Below are 20659 nucleotides of genomic sequence, written 5' to 3'. Positions count from 1 at the left end.
AGCCGGCGTGCAGCTTCCAGGTCATGTGGCCAGCATGACTAAGCTGATTCTGGCGAACCAGAGCAGTGCACAGAAGCGCCGTTTACCTTCCTGCCGGAGCAGTACCTATTTATCTACTTGCACTTTGACGTGCTTTCGAACTGCTAGGTGGGCAAGAGCAGGGACCGAGCAATGGGAGCTCACCCCATTGCGGGGATTCGAACCGCCGACCTTCTGATCGGCAAGTCCTAGGCTCTGTGGTTTAACCCACAGCGCCACCCGTGTCCCCCACTACAGTCATGCCTCGGGTTAAAGTTGCTTCAGGCTGAGCGTTTTCGAGTTGTGCTGCGCTGCGACCCAGAAGTGACGGAATGCGTTACAGACACTCAAAATGATGTCATGCGCAGAAGCGGCGAATTGTGACCCACAGATGTGGGTTGCGTTCTCTTCAGGATGCGAACGGGGCTCCGGAACGGATCCCATTCACATCCAGAGGTACCACTGTAATTGGAAAGATTCAGGATCATTGAAGTGAAATTTCTCTCCATGGAAGGAGGGAAGGGTTGACTGCTGTGGGCTATTATGGTAGACTAATAGTATTGACAGCTAGACTATTAAGGTATATCTGCCTAAGCTGTTAATGCTGTTGATGTTTCATTTCATCCACTCTGTAAAGTGTGCTAAGGGAGGAAAATGTTCTCTTAGGAAATAATTTGAGTGAATTCTAAATACAGTGGTACCTCGGGTTAAGAACTTCTGGAGGTCTGTTCTTAACCTAAAACTGTTCTTAACCTGAGGTACCACTTTAGCTAATGGGGCCTCCTGCTGCCGCTGCCGCCGCGCCGCCACTGTGCGATTTCTGTTCTCATCCTGAAGCAAAGTTCTTAACCTGAGGTACTATTTCTGCGTTAGCGGAGTCTGTAACCTGAAGCATCTGTAACCCGAGGTACCACTGTAAAATAAGGGTTTAGAACCTTTGTATTTTAAATATATATATTTTTAACCATTAAGATTAAATATCCAGTTTCCTGTTCCTTAAATGTTGTTTCTAACAATGTACAGGTTATAAACAAGGGAATACAAACATTGATTTGGCTCAATATACAATAGATTCTCTCTCCCCCCTTATCCCATATCACTAGTGTGTGCAGATAATTTAAGGGAAGGGCAGAGACAGTCTCTCACTTCGCTCTTGGTTTAGAAGAAGGCAGAAGCCGTTTGAGTCTTCCTGTGCATTCCTGGGGATATGACGGGAGCAAAGTTGGTTTCTCAAATTTGACACTGTAAAAGTCTCCAGTCCCTCCTAGTTCAATGAAGTTTGCAAAGAACTTTAAGCTGGGAAACCAGGGCAGATGCAATTGCCAGAAATGGAGAGTAGTGTGTGGTGATGTGTGTTGGCAGCTGCATCTGTGGACCCATGGCTATAACACAATAATACCAGGGGGTCTGCAAATGCACTCTCCACTAAAGGCATTTTATGCTTTTCTTGTGTCTGTAAAATGAATTTAAAATCTACCTTGGCACAAATGTGCTGTATATAGGATGAAAAGTGGTATTTTGCACTTTCTGTTCTACATAAATAACATATTCTCTGCACACATATATTGCAAGAAGTTATTCATGCTGCTTTTGACTATAAAGTTTACAAACATTCTTTGCCGCATCATAAGATCAGGCAACTTAAATAAAATATGAAATATAAACTTTCTGATAAGTTTGCTTCAGAACTGCACTTATCTGCTGCATTTTATATTATATTTGTTCCTACTTATTTTTGTAATCACTGGCTTTTTTCTTACAGGAAAGTTTTCAGATTTTTTTGCTTTGCCTGTCTACAAAGACAATTGCAAGTCAGGAAGTTCTCAGAAGTGATTTTGCTAAAGGGCAAAGATATTTCCTGTCTAGCAACCGATTGGATTATTATGTGAATGCATTTTATTTATTAGGCTTGGGGTTTGGTTTTATACAGAAAAGGTCTGGGCAGAAGCTGCTCTTTAATTCAACAGGATTTGCCTGCTGTCAGATACTTGTCAGTATTGCTCAGGAGGAGTTATAGTCAAACTAATGTTGACCTATAATCAGCCTTGGGAAGAAGTGTGTGTGTGTGTGTGTGTGTGTGTGTGTGTGTGTGTGTGTGTGTGTTTTGAAATGTTGTTTTACTTAGTTGTTTTTGTTGCCACCAAAAAACACTTGAAGTTCCTTTCAAGATGGAGACATTAACTAACATTTCTGGACATAGTTTAACGCTAGCCTATACTTCATGACTAATTTTAAGTGAATGTAGTTCAGTATAGGATCATAATTTTATTCAAATAGTGGCTAACTTTTTGAAAATCACTTTAAAAAATGAATTTTTAAAGAAGTTTTGACTGCAGCAAGCTTATCTTCTTAAAACCCAGGCTAGGGTGGTGTGACAGGAATGGTAGTTCAGCAACATCTGGGGCAAAGTTCCCTACACCCAGTGAAGCAATTCTTATTTGAAGGGAAGTTGCAGCGTTTTATTAGGGGCTAGAAATTTCTTTCATGATGGTAAAACTCAGTTGTATGATGTATTGGAACTCTAAGATGCACTTCTTGGGTGTACTAGAGAAGGAGGCTCGTAAAATCTTCTGACTTTCTATAGCACACATTGCAAACATTACAATGAACCATTGCAGAAATCTAAGAGAATAAAGCTTGATTGTTTTTAACAAAGAACAAGGAAGTGGGGAGGAAACAATTTGAAAATATTATATAGGAAAGGATAGGTGCATCTTTTGGTAAGTAGAAGCATTTTATTAGTGCTCGTATGTGAATGTATAATTTGGTAGCATCATGTCTGGCCATTATCAGCATCCAGTCATAACGAAAGTAGGTCAAGAGGTGGTGTGTGTATCAGCAGAGCATTAAAAAACTATGTATGCATTCAGTGGTGTGTACACCGAACAGTTACTAAGATCTACTTTAGATAAAAGACTTGGTTTTTGCTGTTTCCAAGGGGGCTATTTCCAATATCAACTTCTTTTTTGCTAGTTCTTGGGTGGGAGTAAGGATACCTTTGGCTAGCCCAAGTATCTGGGCTGGGAATGGGACAATGTGCATGAGACGTTTCTGTTTCCTAAGTAGGATGTTGAGGGTTTGAAATAAAAGCATTCTCAACTTTACAGTTTTCCTTTTGAGAGGCAGCTTCCCTGTGATTCTGGTCTCCTGGTTATGTGCCCAGTAGTTGCTTTAGCCTCCTTTATATAATTAGAACAAGTCCTTGTTGAATTTCCCTCAACTATGGGAGTGCAGTCTTGGGATTCCAGACAGTTCCTTAAGGTATATTTAGTCTACAAAGAAATATTAAGCTGCTCCTAGTTTCCTGTTGGGCCCGTTCACAAATTCGGCTTAGTGGTTGAGCATTCCCCGCATCAAGTATTTGTGTCAACACATTGTCTCTTTTTTAAGAAAACAGCCCTTGAGCACAATGTCATACATTAGAAGTGAGAGATTGCATGTTGCTAATTTCGTATTTGAGAGTGTGTAAGCTTTTACACTTCACAGAGCACTTATTCAGGTGGAACAATAAATCCTGCAGAGGATTTCTGAGGTGATGTCCAGCTATAATAATAATAATAATAATAATAATAATAATAATAATAATAATAATAATAATAATAATTTATTATTTGTACCCCGCCCATCTGGGGTAGCTTCCAACAAAGACCAAAAATACACTAAGATGTCACACATTAAAAACTTCCCTGAACAGGGCTGCCTTCAGATGTCTTCTGAATGTCAGGTAGTTGTTTATCTCTTTGACATATGATGGGAGGGCATTCCACAGGGCGGACACCACTACCGAGAAGGCCCTCTGCCTGGTTCCCTGTAGCTTTGCTTCTCACAATGAGGAAACCGCCAGAAGACCCTCAGCGCTGGACCTCAGCATCTGGGCAGAACAATGGGAGTGGAGACGCTCCTTCAGGTATACTGGGCCGAGGCCGTTTAGGGCTTTAAAGGTCAACACCAACACTATGAATTGTGCTCGGAAATGTACTGGGAGCCAATGTAGGTCTTTGAAGACCAGTGTTATGTGGTCTTGGCAGCGGCCCCCAGACACCAGTCTAGCTGCCGCATTCTGGATTAGTTATAGTTTCCGGGTCACCTTCAAAGGTAGCCCCACATAGAGCGCATTGCAGTAGTCCAAGCGGGAGATAACTAGAGCATGCACCACTCTGGCGAGACAGCCTGCAGGCGGGTAGGGTCTCAGCCTGCATACCAGATGGAGCTGGTAAACAGCTGCCCTGGATACAGAATTAACCTGCGCCTCCATGGACAGCTGTGGGTCCAAAATGACTCCCAGGCTGCGCACCTGGTCCTTCAGGGGCACAGTTACCCCATTCAGGATCAGGGAGTCCTCCACACCAGCCCGCCCCCTGTCCCCCAAAAACAGTACTTCTGTCTTGTCAGGTTTCAACCTCAATCCATTAGCCGCCATCCATCCCCCAACCGCCTCCAGGCACTCACACAGGACCTTCACCGCCTTCATTGGTTCTGATTTGAAAGAGAGGTAGAGCTGGGTATCATCTGCATATTGATGGACACCCAGTCCAAACCCCCTGATTATCTCTCCCAGCAGCTTCATGTAGATGTTAAAAAGCATGGGGGGGGGGGAAAGCTATACAATTTTAGGTTACTCTCTTGAACGAAACCCTTAACCCTGGCCCAAAGTAATATGTAAGTATGCTCTAACATGCAGGCTCGAAGGTTCTTGGTAATTGCCCAAGCACATCTACAGTTTGTTAAGCGATCAATAGCTTTCTATTTTCAGCAGCGTCAGTTACTGTAGACAACGGATATTCCTGGAGGTTGTGTGTAGGCTTGTAGTGTAATGACAAACATAGAGCTCATCAGCCCCTCACTTTGTCTACCTGCCAGATTAATCTGAGATGCTGAGATACTGTGGAACCGATGCACTGTTCCCTGTGCTGTGAACTGCATTTTCACAGAGCTTTTTGGATGACCTGACTTGCTTTGGATATATTGCCCTAGCATGCAGAATAGTCTTAAGCTTGCTTTGTAGTGAAACATTGCTACCGATTAGAGATGTGTTTTCCTCCATATAACTTGATAGCAGTTTCAAGGGTCGATTGCTATAGATCATAACACAGCTTCTTCGTGTAATATCATAACGCTCTGCTTTAACACATCTAATGCAACTGCCAATTTTGTTGTTTTGGGAATATCTATAGATTGCAAAGACCAGTCTGAAATATATCGGTGTAAATTAAGTTCATGCCATGCAGAAGGTTGAGTTAACAGTTTTTGTAAATTACCAGTGCCTTGTATTTTCATTTTTACCTCTTATTTGGGAGGACCCTCACCCAAGTTGTTCTCAATTAAAAAGTGCTGTTTTTGTACCAGATCTAAATAGTAATAAAAGCCACTTCAAAATGCAAACTTTTCTGCTTACTGGATTTGCACAGGTAAATTAATTTTTAAAAAAAACACAAATAAATTGATAATCACAAGTTAAAGGCTTTTATTTGCTTAGGTTACAATCCATCTATTCCTTGGGGGGAAAGCCACTAAGATAAACCAAGAGTAAATAAAATAAATGATTTCAGTAACTATTTTGTGCTAGAAGAACATATGAATACTGCAAGTGGCTGGTTGCAGAAATATGCTTGGTAGAATGAGTGGTAACAGGTAAGCTGGTCCTTCCCTCCAAACATTTTTGTAGCCCTGAAGATTGAACTGTTATGGGGACCCCTTTGCAACCAGCAATGTGGTCTGGGTAATCACTGTTTTCTTCTTCAGTGGGGTTGTTTACAACAACCTTTACAACAGCTGTGCTATTGGTTCTCAAGCTTTGGGATTGTTGAAATATAGACAGAAAAAAATTAATCAATTTGTGTCATGTGACCCATTTAAAGCCCCCCACAAAAAACCACAATGTGGACTAAAGTTGCTTCTGGTCCCCTCTGGGATTAGGGGCCCTGAAGCTTAAGCTTCATTAGTTTCATAGTAGATCTGCCCCTTCCTAGTTGTCCTCTTTCTTGACCTTCCAGTGAATGTCAGTGACAGCTACTGAACTTGATTCACTACAGATAGATTGTTTGTATAGGAAATTGATTCACTACATCTTAATATTGTGTCCCCCATCCCACCTTGGGATGGATTTGTTGTTGTTTTGATGTGTACTGAATGATGTAGTCATAGTTTTTGCACCCAGCATGGCTTAGCAAATGGCTGGTGTCCTGTTACCAATATCACAAATGATTGGAAATCTAGAATTGTAACTCTGAATTCAGAAACAGAAATGTAGTTGAATCATACACATCTCACAGCCAGCAGAATCCTAAGTCTGAGTTATAGCTGTATGCATGGTCCTTAATCATATTAATTCATAGCAAATTACAAACCCTATAGTGACAAATCACGTAATGTGACAAATGGGAGCATGAATTGTCAGATTTTGGTTTAGATAAGAGTAATCTCATTGTTGAGAAACTCTGAAGTGAGCTGTGATTTGTCATATTAGTCCCTGCTAAGGGGTTAAACAACCTTCTTTGACTCTGTGTATACCTTCATTTTTTCTGTACCTGGTTTTTCATTTTAGGAAGACACAAAATATAGTGTGACTTTTCAAATATATACTGTTTACCAAAGATTAAAATACAGCATGTGTCTGCTGGATACTGAAAGTTGACTTTTATTTCCTATTTTATCCAGCTTTGATCTATTATGAATCAAGCTGAGAAGTATTTTCTGTCCATTCACTTGCTCAAATGAGAGGTAGGGGAACAAATCTGTATACCAAGATGAAACATTAATGACCCTTTTTAATGGAAACTGTTGAAAGAACACAGCTTTTGTGTTGTGAGGTCATGTGTCCTCAATTTCATTTTAATATTTTGCAGTTCATGTGCAATACTGTACTCTTGCAGCAATGAAAGAAGCTCTTAGAAAGGATAATGAGGGTTCAGTTTTTTGCTATAGAAATTGAACTAGAGAGGACATTAATCATGGATCGATGTGTAAAAGTGGTTATTGTAAGAACTTAGCGTGTGACTTTCTTCTTTCTCAAAATGCATCCCTAAGTGTGTAATACTGTTCATAATAGTTTTAGTGTCTTTTTTTATACCTAGAACATCTGGGTTGATGGTCAAGCATTGATTTCTCCCACCCCCCCTTTGATGTGGTTTTCAGACACTCACGACTCATTTTTTTCATAAATTAAATGTCTCTTGTGGGTGTCTTATATCTTGTGTCTCACACTGAATTGAAGGGAATTAAGCCCCTTGGTTCTCTTGCTTTTTAGGTCAAGAATATAGTCTACTAGCACTGTCCTCCATCAAATCCTCACATTTGCCTCTTCTTGTTTTGAGGATTTGAGGTCTGGCAGAAGTCTTACATCTGTTTCTATTACTACCTTTATTCAGGTTGGATTCTCAGGAATGGTACTGCATACAGCACAGTTGTATTCGTTACTAGGGGAGATTTGCCCTCCTGCTTTCTTCTCATCAACATCCCCACTTCCTCATGTTAACCCCCTAGAGCTTCACCTTCCCACCCACCACATGCAACTACTAGCCCCCCTTTATCTTACCAACCCACTAAAGTCACTAAATTAAATAAGGTTATGTTCAACTTGTTGTTGAAGACATCACATGGTACCAAGAGTGGAATGTATTGTGTAAAGGTACTGTGGAATATTTAATGGCTCTGCATCCTTTATCTCTCTCTCATGAGCCAAATAAAGAATGGAAGAGGCAGAAGTTTGAGTACAGCAAGAAAGGAGGGACACTGACATATTCATTTCTCCTAATGCACCCTTAAGCCCCATCTACCTACATCCACCCCATCCCAATTCCTTCTCCCCCCCCCCAGCTTTATTTTCCCCAGTCTCCAGAGCCATAAAACTCACTCACACACACACATTTACTTTCCTCACTACCTTACATATTCCTCCTCATTCCTCCAAATGTCATCTTTACCCCTGTCCAATGCCACCTGCTTCTTTACCAATTCCTCCTTTCTCTTCCCCTGTATCACCAAAGGACTAAAACTGTTACACACAGAGAAATCCTCCCCCCGCCCAGGCCTTCTCTTAACTCTTCCAAGTCATTTAGTGCAGACACGAGTCCCCACTTTTTTCTTCCTGACTTTCCTTTCGTTGCCCCTGCCTTAATAATGTTGGAAAATAGCCAATGAAAACAGCAGAGTGACAGACTAGTGCAAATATAGTATAGGGAGAAAAGGGTAAAGTGGTGGCAGGCAAGAGTCACAACTGATTTTCTTGTTTTTCACTTGCTGCTTACCAGAAAATCAAAATAATTTCATCTGTAGAAAAAGAGCATCACATATTGTTCAGTATCACAAAGTGTGTCTTGAAACTTAGATGCCAGTTCTCTGCTATATACTTTATTGTATGAATTTTTGAATCGCGTGTTACCTCTTCTATCCAGACCTCTGTACTTACCAGCTGCTGCATACATAAATGATTTCTAAATGTCCAAGAAATATCTAGTGAGAGGTATGTCAGTTAGGGCTTCTGCAAACATTTGGCTCTGTTTTCAGAATTCCTCATAATCCCTGAAGATCTTTATTCTGCCGTGAACTGACAATGGAGAACAATCATTCTAAACCACAAGATCAGTGAAACAGGCTTGTTTGGGTACACATAAGAGGAAAATTACAATCCATAATTTGAGGAGACTGCAAGTATTTTAGCCTGCTTGGTCAAAAGGGAATCCTATTCAGTATCTGAAAAAAGAATGTAAACGTGTTGTGGCTACTTTCTGTGGCTATTTCTGCTTTTAATGCAAAAAATATTGTGCATATGTTGTCCTGTTGCGTAGGCCTTTCTTGTTCTTGTTAACTTGCCATGCAGGCTTTGGAAAGCTTTTGCTCTTCTTAATTCCATGGTTGCGCTTGCCTTTCAATATCTCTTCTCCATGTTATAAACCCCAAACTGAATCCTAACATTTCAGTGAGAAGCATTCTGAGTTTGTTTTTATTTGGGGCACAGGTTTGGGATTTTGGGGGGGGGGTAACATTTGACACGTGGGAATTTAGAACAGAATATTCTCTTAGTGAAAAATTCTGAGTCATAGAACTTTTCTCTAAAATCCACAGAGATTCACTGTTCAGACTATTCATTTTTCTACATGTCTTACTCCAAGTCCAGAGCTCAGCGTTATGGGAATTGTGTGGCTGCTGCCAAATACAGCAGCCGCATGCCTTCATCTCCTCAAAATAAGTGGTATCTTCATGCTTTGGATTTGCAAGAAGACCCAGTGGCTTTAGTTTAGATATTATTTTTCTGAAGGAAAACTTTTAATGGAGTGTTTACAACTTTGAGCTCCATAGCAACAGAATTCACTGTGTGTGAGAGAGACAGGCAGGACTGGCCAGGGCTTCCATATTTATTATATGGAATATTTATTCCATATTTATAGCATGTCCAGTCTCAGATTTCAATTTTGTTTTGTTTTTAATTTACCAACTGCAAGGTGACAGATACCACAAGGTTTGAAATCTACACATTTGATATTTTATTGTTCAGTGGAGTCTGTGTGACAATTGACTGAGTTGGTGTGAAGACACCAAATGTTCACAAATTGTCCAAATGTTCATGTAACAAGCTGTCAAGATGTTTGCAATCCAGTAAGGGGAAGTTCTCACTTTTGACAGGATTAAAACATCAACACACGCCCCAGGTGCAACAGCGGCCTTATGCGATAGAATAAGAATTGTCAAGAAGTCCCAGGAATAGCTAAGACAGTCAGCCAATGTAACTCCCTCTAGATGTTGCAGAACTACAGCTCCCATTGTTCCTGATTATTGATCAGACTGGCCAGGGCTTATGTGAAAGCAGTCCAACAACATATGGAGGGCCATAAGTTTCCCATCTTGGTTTATAGTTTCTGCCAATGGCTTTTCTTCTCAGGTTTCCTCTTCTAGTCCTGCCTGTCCCCCAATCCAACCTGGTTTCATTTATTGGCTCCCTCCTCTTTGGTCTTTACTTGCTTCCTTTGGTTTCTTGTTCTGGATTGCAACATCGCTGTTGCACTGATAAGCCACTGTGTATCTTTCTTACTGCTATATTTACCTGAATATCAAATCATTATCTCAGATTTAATATGCAGAAGCAGAATGTATTGTGTTTTCCTCAAATGATTCACTTTCCTCTTCTCTTTAACAATTTTTTTACAAACTTGGGCATTATCCTTAAATCACCCCCCCCACACACACACACTCTCTCTCTCATACACACACAAAATATTCATGCTGATTCTTCTAAAACTCTATTTAGGCCTTCGTTTTAAGGCCTTGTATTGGCTACTATGATGTTTTATTCACAGGTGGCCTCGGCCTCATCTCTCAGCTTAGTCTACTGTCTTAACTCTTCCACTCATTTATTTTTTCTTCATGCTTTAATCAGATTGCACCCTTGAAAATGTCTCATTTACTTTTTTAAAACAAATTTCATTTTTACAATTGAAGCAATTAACAATAATCCAAATGTAAAACACACATTTGGTTTCGGCTTCCCTTCTCATTCCCCATGGTTCATTTCAATATTTTCTTTTCCATTACATAATCTAATTCCCCCCCCCCCTATATTTTCACTTTCTCAGTTTTATATCCCAATAACTTTTCAATGTGTTTACAATAATTTTCCAGATAGTCTAATAGGCTACATAAGAAATGTTATAGTTTGAACTGATGTGGATTTTGGAGATGTTCTATGGCCCAGAGTCAGCAATATCAGGGATTTTGGATACAGTTGTGTTTTTTTTTTAATCTGACAAACCTAGAGGGCTCTTCATTCTCTTTTGATATTTATCATAAGTGTAAAAAGGTAAAGGTAAAGGGACCCCTAAGTGTACTTCATGCATATTCATTAGTGAATAAATATACCTGAAGCAGTCGCCACAATCACGGGGATTTGTTTGTCTTAACCTCCTCCTATTGGCTTTGTCAAGATGCCTTGTCATTCAATTGGCTCAGATTTCTGCATTAATTGTAGATTTTTCCTAATGATCCAGAGAGAAAAATAGAACCCTTAAGTCATAAAGACATCCTGTCTCATTCTGAAAGGAGATCCCTCTGCTTAATTAACTTCATAAATTAGCTGTAGCTATAGCACCACCACTTTACCACCAGATGGAGGTAATATAATCTCTCTGATCCTTTTTGCCATTGTAATGGATCCCAACCATCAATTAACATGCCCTTGAGCCTTTCCATTTGGCAGCATTATGGTCGTGAGGAAGCTGATGTGCAGACAGAGTTGTCAAAGGAGTGCTAAGCTGTGAAATTATCAATAGCCTAAGAATTCTAGCAGGTTGCTTGTCTTTTTTTCTGGTTATGCTCTATTTTTTTTCACCCATGTTCTCATATTTAGAATCCCCCCTGATCCAACAGAAGCCTTTGAAGATGTGCCTACTTCAAGCCAAACATCTGTGGAAGGTGGCAGCGTTGACAAGCGATGTTGATCAACTGCTTTTGAAGTGGACTGACTGGGAGTTATACTATGTCCATGAGAGTACCATACCCAGAAAACACACATGCAAATTAGCACACTTTACATTTTGAAGAATCGTTTATTTTATTTTTCTACATTCTATCCCCCTTCATCTCAAAAGTAGATGGAAGAGGCAGCATTTTTATTATAAATACATGCTCTGATTCCAAGTTGATGATGGGGTGGGGGTGCAAGGGCAATCAAAAGGTGAAATAGCATCTCTCTTATCAGTGATTTTGTTTGCTTCCCAGTTACCTATCCACATTTGTTATATACACCTTGATAGATTTTGTGATTTGGTTGGCTGTTAATATATTTTAAGGATTTAATTACTAAACTTGTTCATTATATTGCTAGGTAGACCTACATTTTTGCCTCTTTTTCTTTTTCCAAGCATTGAATGTGTAATTTTGAGTGAAGGAGTCGAGAATATGGGAAAGAAGATACAAACATTTATCAGTTGCACAGCTAACACTCAGGAAGGTGGGCTCTTGGCTAAGGTGCAGGCATACAGAAGCACCAGTAACATAGAACTGGTGCACTGAGTCCCAGAACTAAAGGAAGAGGTGGGGAGGATAGATAATATGAAGACAAATGTGTAGTTCATGAAGACAAATGTGTAGTTCTGTTTTTTGTTCTCCCTTCCAAAACTTGATCTGGTTTACACACACACAAAAAAACTCCAGTGAAAATACTGGAACAATCACTGGTAAACCCTTCTGACAGAAGGTTGTGCCAATCTTGTTTTCAAGGTGTCCGCACATTGCTGGGGTATTAATGTTAGCTTCTGGCCAGCACATGAAAGCAGCTAGTTAAGATTACTATGGCCATAATTCTCAAGGCACTTACAGTGGTGCCTCGCAAGACGAAATTAATTCGTTCTGCGAGTTTTGTCGTCTTGCGATTTTTTTCGTCTTGCAAAGCATGGTGTCGGGAAAGTTTTGGAAAAGCTTCAAAAATCACCAAAGTCTTTAAAAACCTCAAAAAAGGCTACCACACCGCGTTCTATGAGTTGCTCCTCGAAGTCAAGTCACAACTGTATTAACGGTGTTAAGAAAAAGGAAACAAACTTGCAAGACGTTTCCGTCTTGCGAAGCAAGCCCATAGGGAAAATCGTCTTGCGAAGCAGCTCAAAAAACAAAAAACCCTTTCGTCTAGCGAGTTTTTTGTCTTGCGAGGCATTCGTCTTGCGAGGTACCACTGTACTCTTGAGTGCTTCCATTTATTTTCATGAAACCTTTCACAACTTTTGTAAACTACAAAGACATCTATGGGCAACAAAGTAGCTGTTTGTAGGGTTGGGTTGTTTTTTCTTAACATTTTACTAGTTTAACAATAAAGTTATGCACATTGATGATTGTGGGTTGTATCCCAATGTTAGTCATACTCTGAGTGCATCCATTAATATTAATGGACATGACTAACTTGGGTCCATTTATTTCAGTGGGTCTGTTCTGAGTAGAACTTAGCTGGATACAGCATGGTATGTATGTCCGTTGAATGCATTGTTAAAATAATTTAAAAATTGGAAGGGCTCACAGCTCAGGGATAGACCATATGCTTTGCATGCAGAGGACCCCAGGTTCAATTTCAGTTAAGAGAATCTTGAAGAACAATCTTGGAAAATATCATCGCCTAAAATATTGAAGAGCTACTGGAGCAGACAGTAATGGATTGCTCTGAATATTTGATTACAACAGACGGCTGAGATAGAAATCTGCTTAAATAAATGGATGGACCAACAGTGAAGCCTGCCATAAGACACCTTTTTTTGTTCACATGTGGTATATTGAACAAAGTCACCTTGCCATTCAGTCCCTTCTTCATGATACTGATGTTTATGAGTGGTTTAGTTGGTGGCTTTGTGCAGTGTGAGAAACTCAGGTTTTGTTGTTGCGTCCCATCCCCCCAACTCTACCCAAAGGTTGCTCTCAAGGGTTAGGGAATCCTCTGGAGAATTATGAAGTATGGTGTGAACAGCTACAGTGTGTGTGTAGGGCGTGTTGTTGTTGAAGAATGCCAGATCCCACAGAAACAGGTGCTTTCTGCTGGTGAGGCCACCACCGGATACAGCCCTTAATCTTTTCTTCAGTGAGGATTTTTTCCTCTGCTGCATTTTTAATGATTTTCTATATTAATGTTATATTCTTTTATTTATGTGAGCCACCCAGATAACAGAAGTTATTAGGCAGATTATACAAATATAGTAAGTATAATACCTGAATCATAGGAGGCTATCTCTCCAAATAAAGTTATGCCACTTCTTCAAAGGACCCCGTAGGAGCCCTCCTTTTTAATCAGTTTTTAATCATCCCTTTTTTGCTTTTTTGTTCTTGATGAGTGTATAGAACAGCACTCCCTCCAGGAAGTAATCAACCTTGACACTGCATTTTGTATGTACAGACATATTTTGCCATCTTTTTCCTTTGTAAAAAATGTGAATTTGTGTGTATATGATGTGCTGGTAAAGAACCCTCCTCTCTAGGCACAGCATAGACTTAGAAATCAACAACAATGTAGCCTTTGAAACCCCTCCATTTCTGAGTATGGATCTGTATATGCCCCCATAATGGTGCAGAAAACTTACAAAATATATCCTCCATAAAATAACTGCAAAAGTTCTTAATAAGCAGCATACAGTACTTGAATCTGTGTTCCACAGAGGCTGTGTTTCCTCACAAACATTTAGGACAGCATTTTGTGCTTTTTAGCAATTATGTCCCTGGCAAGTTTGTAATGTAGCTTCTTCTGGCTCAGCATGAATGCACAGAATACTTTGCCAGTTTTTCATTGTCTTAATAGCTGTTGCTGTGGGAGATGCTCTTGCTGCTTTCATTTCCCAGTTGGTGTCAGAAGGGCATCCTGAGAATGGGGAGGGCAATTTTGTTTGATTCAGAGGAAAAGTTACCCAAGGATGAAACTCTTCCTGCCTTCCTCTTCTGTCTCTGATAAGGAGCACAGGACTTTCCTGTCTAACAGAAGAAATAGAAATCACCTGTGACGCTACATTTGTTGTCTCTGTACCATTTTGTCACTTTATTTACTTCATTTCATTGTTATTTACTCTTTATGTTGCACTCTATTAAAATAATAACTGAAGTGGCTTACAATAATAAAATAACACATCATGAAAATGAAAAAATAAGACATTATTAACAAAATATTCATATGAGACAACATAACTAAAACTTGAAAATAGCAGGTTACTGATTAAAAGCTAGCCTGTATTTTTATAAAAAAAAGTTTTTACTATCCGTCAAAGACAGATTTGCAACTGGGCAGCCTAAATCCTGAAAGACAAATTAGGTTATTCTGAATGGGTTCTTAACATTTAGGCCAAAAGCAGGCCCTCCTCCTTAAGTATAGATCAGTCCTGTTCCACCATCACCTTTAAGGTTTTTTTCTTCTTCTTCTTCTTCTTCTTCTTCTTCTTCTTCTTCTTCTTCTTCTTCTTCTTCTTCTTCTTCTTTTTCTATTATTATTATTATTATTATTATTATTATTATTATTATACCCTTCATCAGATCTCAGGACAGTTCATAAGATAAAAATACATGCTTCCCTATTTCATGTTAATTCCAAACACCAGCAGTTTTGCTTTACTATTTTGCCATTGACTTGTACAGCTGTGGGTTACTTGTGTTACCACCTGAACTTTCTGCATTTCCTTTCCTTCTCACCGCACTGTTTACAGTCCCCATCACTATATGTATATATACACACCTGTAACTCAGGGTAGCACTTCATGCATCTGATGAAGTGGATTTTTATAGTTCGTGAAAGCCTATCCTCTAATAAATTTGTTAGTCTTTAAGGTGCCATGTGAAAATTTTGTTGTTTTTTGCTGCAACAGACTAACACGGCTTTACTCCTCTGGAAATCATCTCTGACTTGTTTGCTCGGGAACCATAGCCTGAGATGTACATGAGCCTGTTCTAAAGCCGTGGGATATTTTGGGCTGCTGACTCATAGTATTCCCTCTTCACAGTGTTTGCCATTTGTGAGAGATTAATGTCCTAACTCAACAAATCTAATTTTAGCTGGGTTTTTTTGTTTCCTGCTTTTGGCATCTTTGTGTCAAAAGTAATCTTTCATATCTGTCTTCCCACTCTGCTTCACATAAGAAGTATCTCCTGCAACAACAGATAGGAAAAGGGGACTGGACTCCAGATGCTGTATATTCCTTTTTCTTTCTTTTTATGTAGGTAAAGTAAATCTATACACCATTGTCTAAATGTGAGCAATGTGCTTTTGTCACTTCTATGGTTGGAAGAGTATTTATTCCAAATAAACAGTGTTTAATAAAAATATATCTTAAAGCCATGCTTAACTGGTCAGTTTCCTTTCACATAATAGGATACAGAATGGATGGTATAAATACAGCATTGCATTGTTAAGGTTAAGAAGGAAAAATAATATATCACACTATATTATAGTCATTTAACCAAAATTTCCAAGTCATGTTACAACTTTTTAACGCCCCCTCATTTTCGGAAGTTGAAGAAATCAACACACCCTACTATCATGTTTATCAAGACAGCTCAGAGAGCAGTAATTATATATATATATCACATTTATTTTGAGAAGATGGCTAAGCAGCAGTTCACTAGATTGTATATTGCAAATTTATAATCCATATTAGCCTGCCAAATGGTAAGGAGAATTTTACCACATAAGTGCCCCTGCTCAGGAATTAAAGGGAAAAGAGGACTGGTCCCATAGATAGCTACCTTACCAAGCACATCCACTGTCCTAAATTGCCTCTCAATCAGTTCCCACCTATAGCCACCCATTCTTGTAAAAGTACACACAGTACACAATAACTTTACCAGTCTAGACTTTCATATAATTAAGTATCTGATTAACTTCAGAAGGTAGTGCTTTGCTTTAAAAATTGTGAAATGTATAGTTCTGTTGTTGCAAATGCATCTGTCACACGTTGTCTCATAAATCCTGTACAGCACATGTGTAACATAGTATTGTCCACCAGATAAGATTGTGCTGTTTGCCAAAACTTCAAACCGTCAACTTTAATAGGACTCCTACGAGATCCCACACTAAACCTCTGTAAATGGACTAGCATAGAGAGGGAGTTCCTGGCAAGCATGAGCTTCTCCAGTCACTGAAGTGCTGGAACAGCTCCATGTGCATAATGCTTGTCCTACTTTACAGGGCTCTTTAAAGGTGACTGAGATAATATATGTGAAAATCCAAGGGAAATGTATATGTTCTTATCCTTATTCCTGACCAGTTTGCTTGGTTAAATCATCACAGAGAGAACTACATTCATTGTGCTTCTTAAAATCTGATTGCCTACCTTACATGAGTACGGGTATTCTCTGGATCAAGGTGGTAATGAAAAACAGCTGAAAAGCCTCACTTGCTGCCCGTAATCCTTAGCATGGTTAGGTTTATACACTAAGCTTGGGAGTTCCCAACTGGCCTTATCTGCCCTTTGAGGTAATAATATAGGTTAAGACTCTAAACTGGGCTAGCAGGTATTTTTTTCCTCCAGGACATTCTAGAGCCAACGAATTTGTCACTTTAACTTGTCTTGCAACTGTCATCAGGAGGAGGCCGCCTGTCTTCAAAGGCACCTCTCCCAGTAATGTACCCATTTCTGCCTTTGTGGCAGCCCCTCCCTGTTGTTGTTGTTGTATGTTGTGTAGGCCTCAGTGCAGATAGCCCCCTCCCGCAATATCTTTCCTGTCCAGGGAAGAGAGAACTTCATCTTCAAAGTGAAATTAAGGTAGAAGCAGGAAGGCCATTGCGCTCTCATTTGATAAATGTCACGTTCTTTCCATTAGAGGGCAGAAATAGGCTTCCATAGCTGTGTGTGCATGCCTTACGTGCTCTCTACCTTTGGTATCTTGTGGGAAAGGATGATGTGGCCCATAGGATACACTGAGATTAAAACAACTATGCAGTTACTCATGTCCAGGACTGCACAGAATGTGCAGGTCTCTTATTTACTTTGGACTTTTTAAAGTGTTCAGCGTAAGTTCAAGTAAGCCAATGGCTATTGGAGGGTGTGTGTGTGTCTTTTTAAAACAATTTTAAAAATCAGAATCTAATCAACAAATTTTAATATGACATCCATTTCCCCCCAGTATGTTGGTTGTTGTTTTTTAAGCAAGATAATAGCCAAAGGAAATATTCTTTATAGAAACACTCCTGAAGTGTATTTCTCTGACTTTGATTCTGGTGACAATTCAAATTCACTAAAGTAAGGTTGTTTTTTAATGGAAGAGCTTTGTACTTATACCAGATGCTGGAGAAGTGAACCATTTGGATTAGGGCTATTTGCCGTCACATCTTGCTTGTTGTGGCTTCCCTGGAGGCGTCTGGTTGAGCCACTGTGGGGAAAACAGGATGTTGTGCTACATGGGCCCTTTGTCTGATCCAGCAGGGTTCTTCTTATGTTACTAAGTAAAAAGATTATTCCTGAACATAATGAGAATTTCCACTCTCAAAGGGTTCTGTTTGTATATTCACTCAATATGCTTCAACACTGTCAACAGTTAATCTAATTTGACTTTGGTCAGTCACTGTCCCAGAAAACAGAGTTATCTGTTTATATATATGTTCTCTACTTCTCATAAATTGCACAATCAGGTTTGTTTTCTATATATAAAAAACAAACCTAAAAACAATTAAGTACTATATTTTAATAACTGCACCTGTGTATCCAGACCTACCCTAGTAAACGTGCTGACTTTCATTTCTCCTGGAATATGAAATTAGCAAAGTATTCAGGCGAATGGGGTCACAGATGCATTGGTACATTGGTACATATGAAAAAGGAAAGGAATAGAATACAGGACAATAGCCAGGAATCACCCAGACCAGTCACAGCAAGCCCTTGTGCTTTTTCAGTGACAATGTTGAAGCACAAACGGTGACACAAAACCAGAGGCATGCAGTGCAGACTTGCACTCTTTGCCATTTCCAAATCAGCGGCAGATCAAAGCTGAGGTAGACATAGTCATAATCTGAAAGAGTTAACTTGCACATGAATTCCTGAGGACTTGTTTACACATCATGTTTCTACAGGATTACGTGTACTTCTAGGAAGAACACACATAGGTTGGTTCATTCTTCAAAGTAAAGAGGTTGCAGACTTTGCATTTTTAAGTAATGTTGCTTATTCTTATTCACGGATGAGAATGTGCCTTAGTATTGCAAGACAACGACCTTATCAGTGCAGTGAATCTGTGACTCATAACTTCCCCAAAGTGTATGTGCCCACCTGTTTTCTTTTGGTGGGATCAAGGACACAGTTCCTCCCACAAGCTATTTGGGTGCTGGTGTTCTAGCCAAGGGTGGTCCACTCCACCTAACTATAATGCAGATGGGGATGCCCATTCTACAATCATCCTACAGCTCATGGAGACTAAGGAACATTGCTGGCATGGCATTCATTCTCTCACACTTTGGCGTCATTCTTTCACATTATAGCACTTCTTTTTTTAATGGTCAGGGCAACATATATTAAAAAGCACTGCAAAAGACTCGATTCCTTCCCTGAGTTATCTGGCATCATGTGCAGAGGACTTGCCGTAGGAGAGGGTTCTTCCTCTCCAGACACTTGTATAGCTTTGTGTGTCCTCTGCAGCCCCACCCACCCTCCTGACCTTCTCTCAAACACTCTATGTACGTGAGAGAACTCGGGGGAGAAGATCTTGTTTCATTTCCCTTTTGCAGGAAGCAGAAGCAGTGTGATTCTCATGCATTGATCTGCTAATCATAAAACCAGTAGCCCTGTGTTCCCTGCAGTTTACAAATAGCGGGCGCCCTGGCAAGAGGATTTGTGAAACCCTGTCCTTGTAGTTAAGCAGCTCAATACACAACGTGAAGCATGGGCAAACTTGCTATGTAGATGTGTCTCTAACCTGCTGCTAATTATGACTGTCTCATACATACACATCACAAAGCAAAGGATCCTGGGCAGGAGTCAATGTCTCATTTTGTTGGAGGGAATTGTTATTTTTTTCCACTTTGCTCACTTCTCATAAATATACACTGCTACAGTTGTATATTGTTCTGTGAGGCAACAGTTTAGAAATAAATGAGCTCTACTTGGTTTTAACTATGACTAAGCTTAAATGGCCTCATCTTCAAAGCCTTATCTGTAGGCCACAAAGACTCCCCATTCCATAAACCACAGTTATTTTTAGATATAATTTCTATACCGATTTATTTTTTTGGAAATACCTCTATGCAGACTGCAGCAGATCTTAAGGCGTCATAAACACAGCATTATAAAATATCAAAACATTGCAAATGAAAATCAAATCTGCAAAATTCAGTCAAGATCCACATTTAAAGCAGTACAATTAGCAATGAAACAATATCCTTTTGAACATCAAAAAAATTTATCGGTAAAAATCAAGCATAAAAATGCAATAAAAGTTCCATGTTAAAATATAATCTGCAGCTGAACAAAACCACTGAGGCAGAAGCTGTTGACAACAAGGCCATGCTTCCCCTCCGCCCCCATGCACACACTCAAACACAGAGACTTTTCTCCCTGATGCTTGGTGTTCAGGTGGTGGTGCTGCGGTGCCAATTTAGAGAGAAAGTCCTGCGGTCCATTTAGCTTCTGCTGTGTGTATTCCTTTAGCAACTAGATTTGGCTTTTTCCTTACGCAACTGTGAGCAAAGCTAATTCAGAATGAGGAAGATGTATTTGGACTAGGGATGGCCCTCACTCTGCGTTAGCTTTGTTTTCCTTTTGTATTGTTGTCATATCGCTAAATCTTTCTGGTTGTGGTTAACTTACTTGTTCAAACCACAGCAGCAGTATATTGGGACTGTGAAGACTTTCTGTAAGAAACAAAAGAGGTAGACTTTTGCGGAAATATTTTTGCCACCCCTTCATATTAAGTGTTTGTGAAAATTCAGTGCAGTGGTTATCCCCCCCACTTCCTTTTGTCTACATTATATTTTTATAAAAATGAATATTAAGGCTGCCTAGAATAAACCCAGACAGTTGCAGCCCAAAAAACAAAAACAAAACTCACAACAACTGACCTCCATTAAAAACTGTTCTAATCTGGTCAAGAATGTTGTCTTTGTGCCAAATTATGATGTTGATTCTTATGATGGGGATATTTTCCCACAAGAAAATTGGAATGAAGCCACCAGCTCCTTATTCACGACCCACTGTGGGTTTTCTTGTCT

The 20659-nt window shown here is 39.7% G+C and overlaps 1 protein-coding gene across 9 annotated transcripts in view; it reads left to right on the top strand.

Annotated features, from left to right (window-relative positions):
• Positions 1 to 20659, top strand: part of ARHGAP26 (Rho GTPase activating protein 26) — a 204690-nt gene that overhangs the window by 166941 nt on the left and 17090 nt on the right. The window contains exon 21 of one of the 9 annotated variants that reach the window (XM_077924493.1): positions 11357 to 15795. The exons of the other annotated variants lie outside the window; for them this stretch is intronic. Within the exon in view, the coding sequence (XP_077780619.1) occupies positions 11357 to 11447 (91 nt within the window). The 3' untranslated portion in view covers positions 11448 to 15795. Of the gene's footprint in view, positions 1 to 11356; positions 15796 to 20659 lie in introns of those variants that run through there. 9 annotated transcript variants of the gene reach the window in all.

This window comes from Podarcis muralis, chromosome 2 (genome assembly GCF_964188315.1).
Source record: "Podarcis muralis chromosome 2, rPodMur119.hap1.1, whole genome shotgun sequence".
Lineage (NCBI taxonomy): Eukaryota > Metazoa > Chordata > Lepidosauria > Squamata > Lacertidae > Podarcis > Podarcis muralis.
Note: the sequence above shows the minus strand (reverse complement) of the source record. Positions and strands in the feature narration are given on the sequence as shown.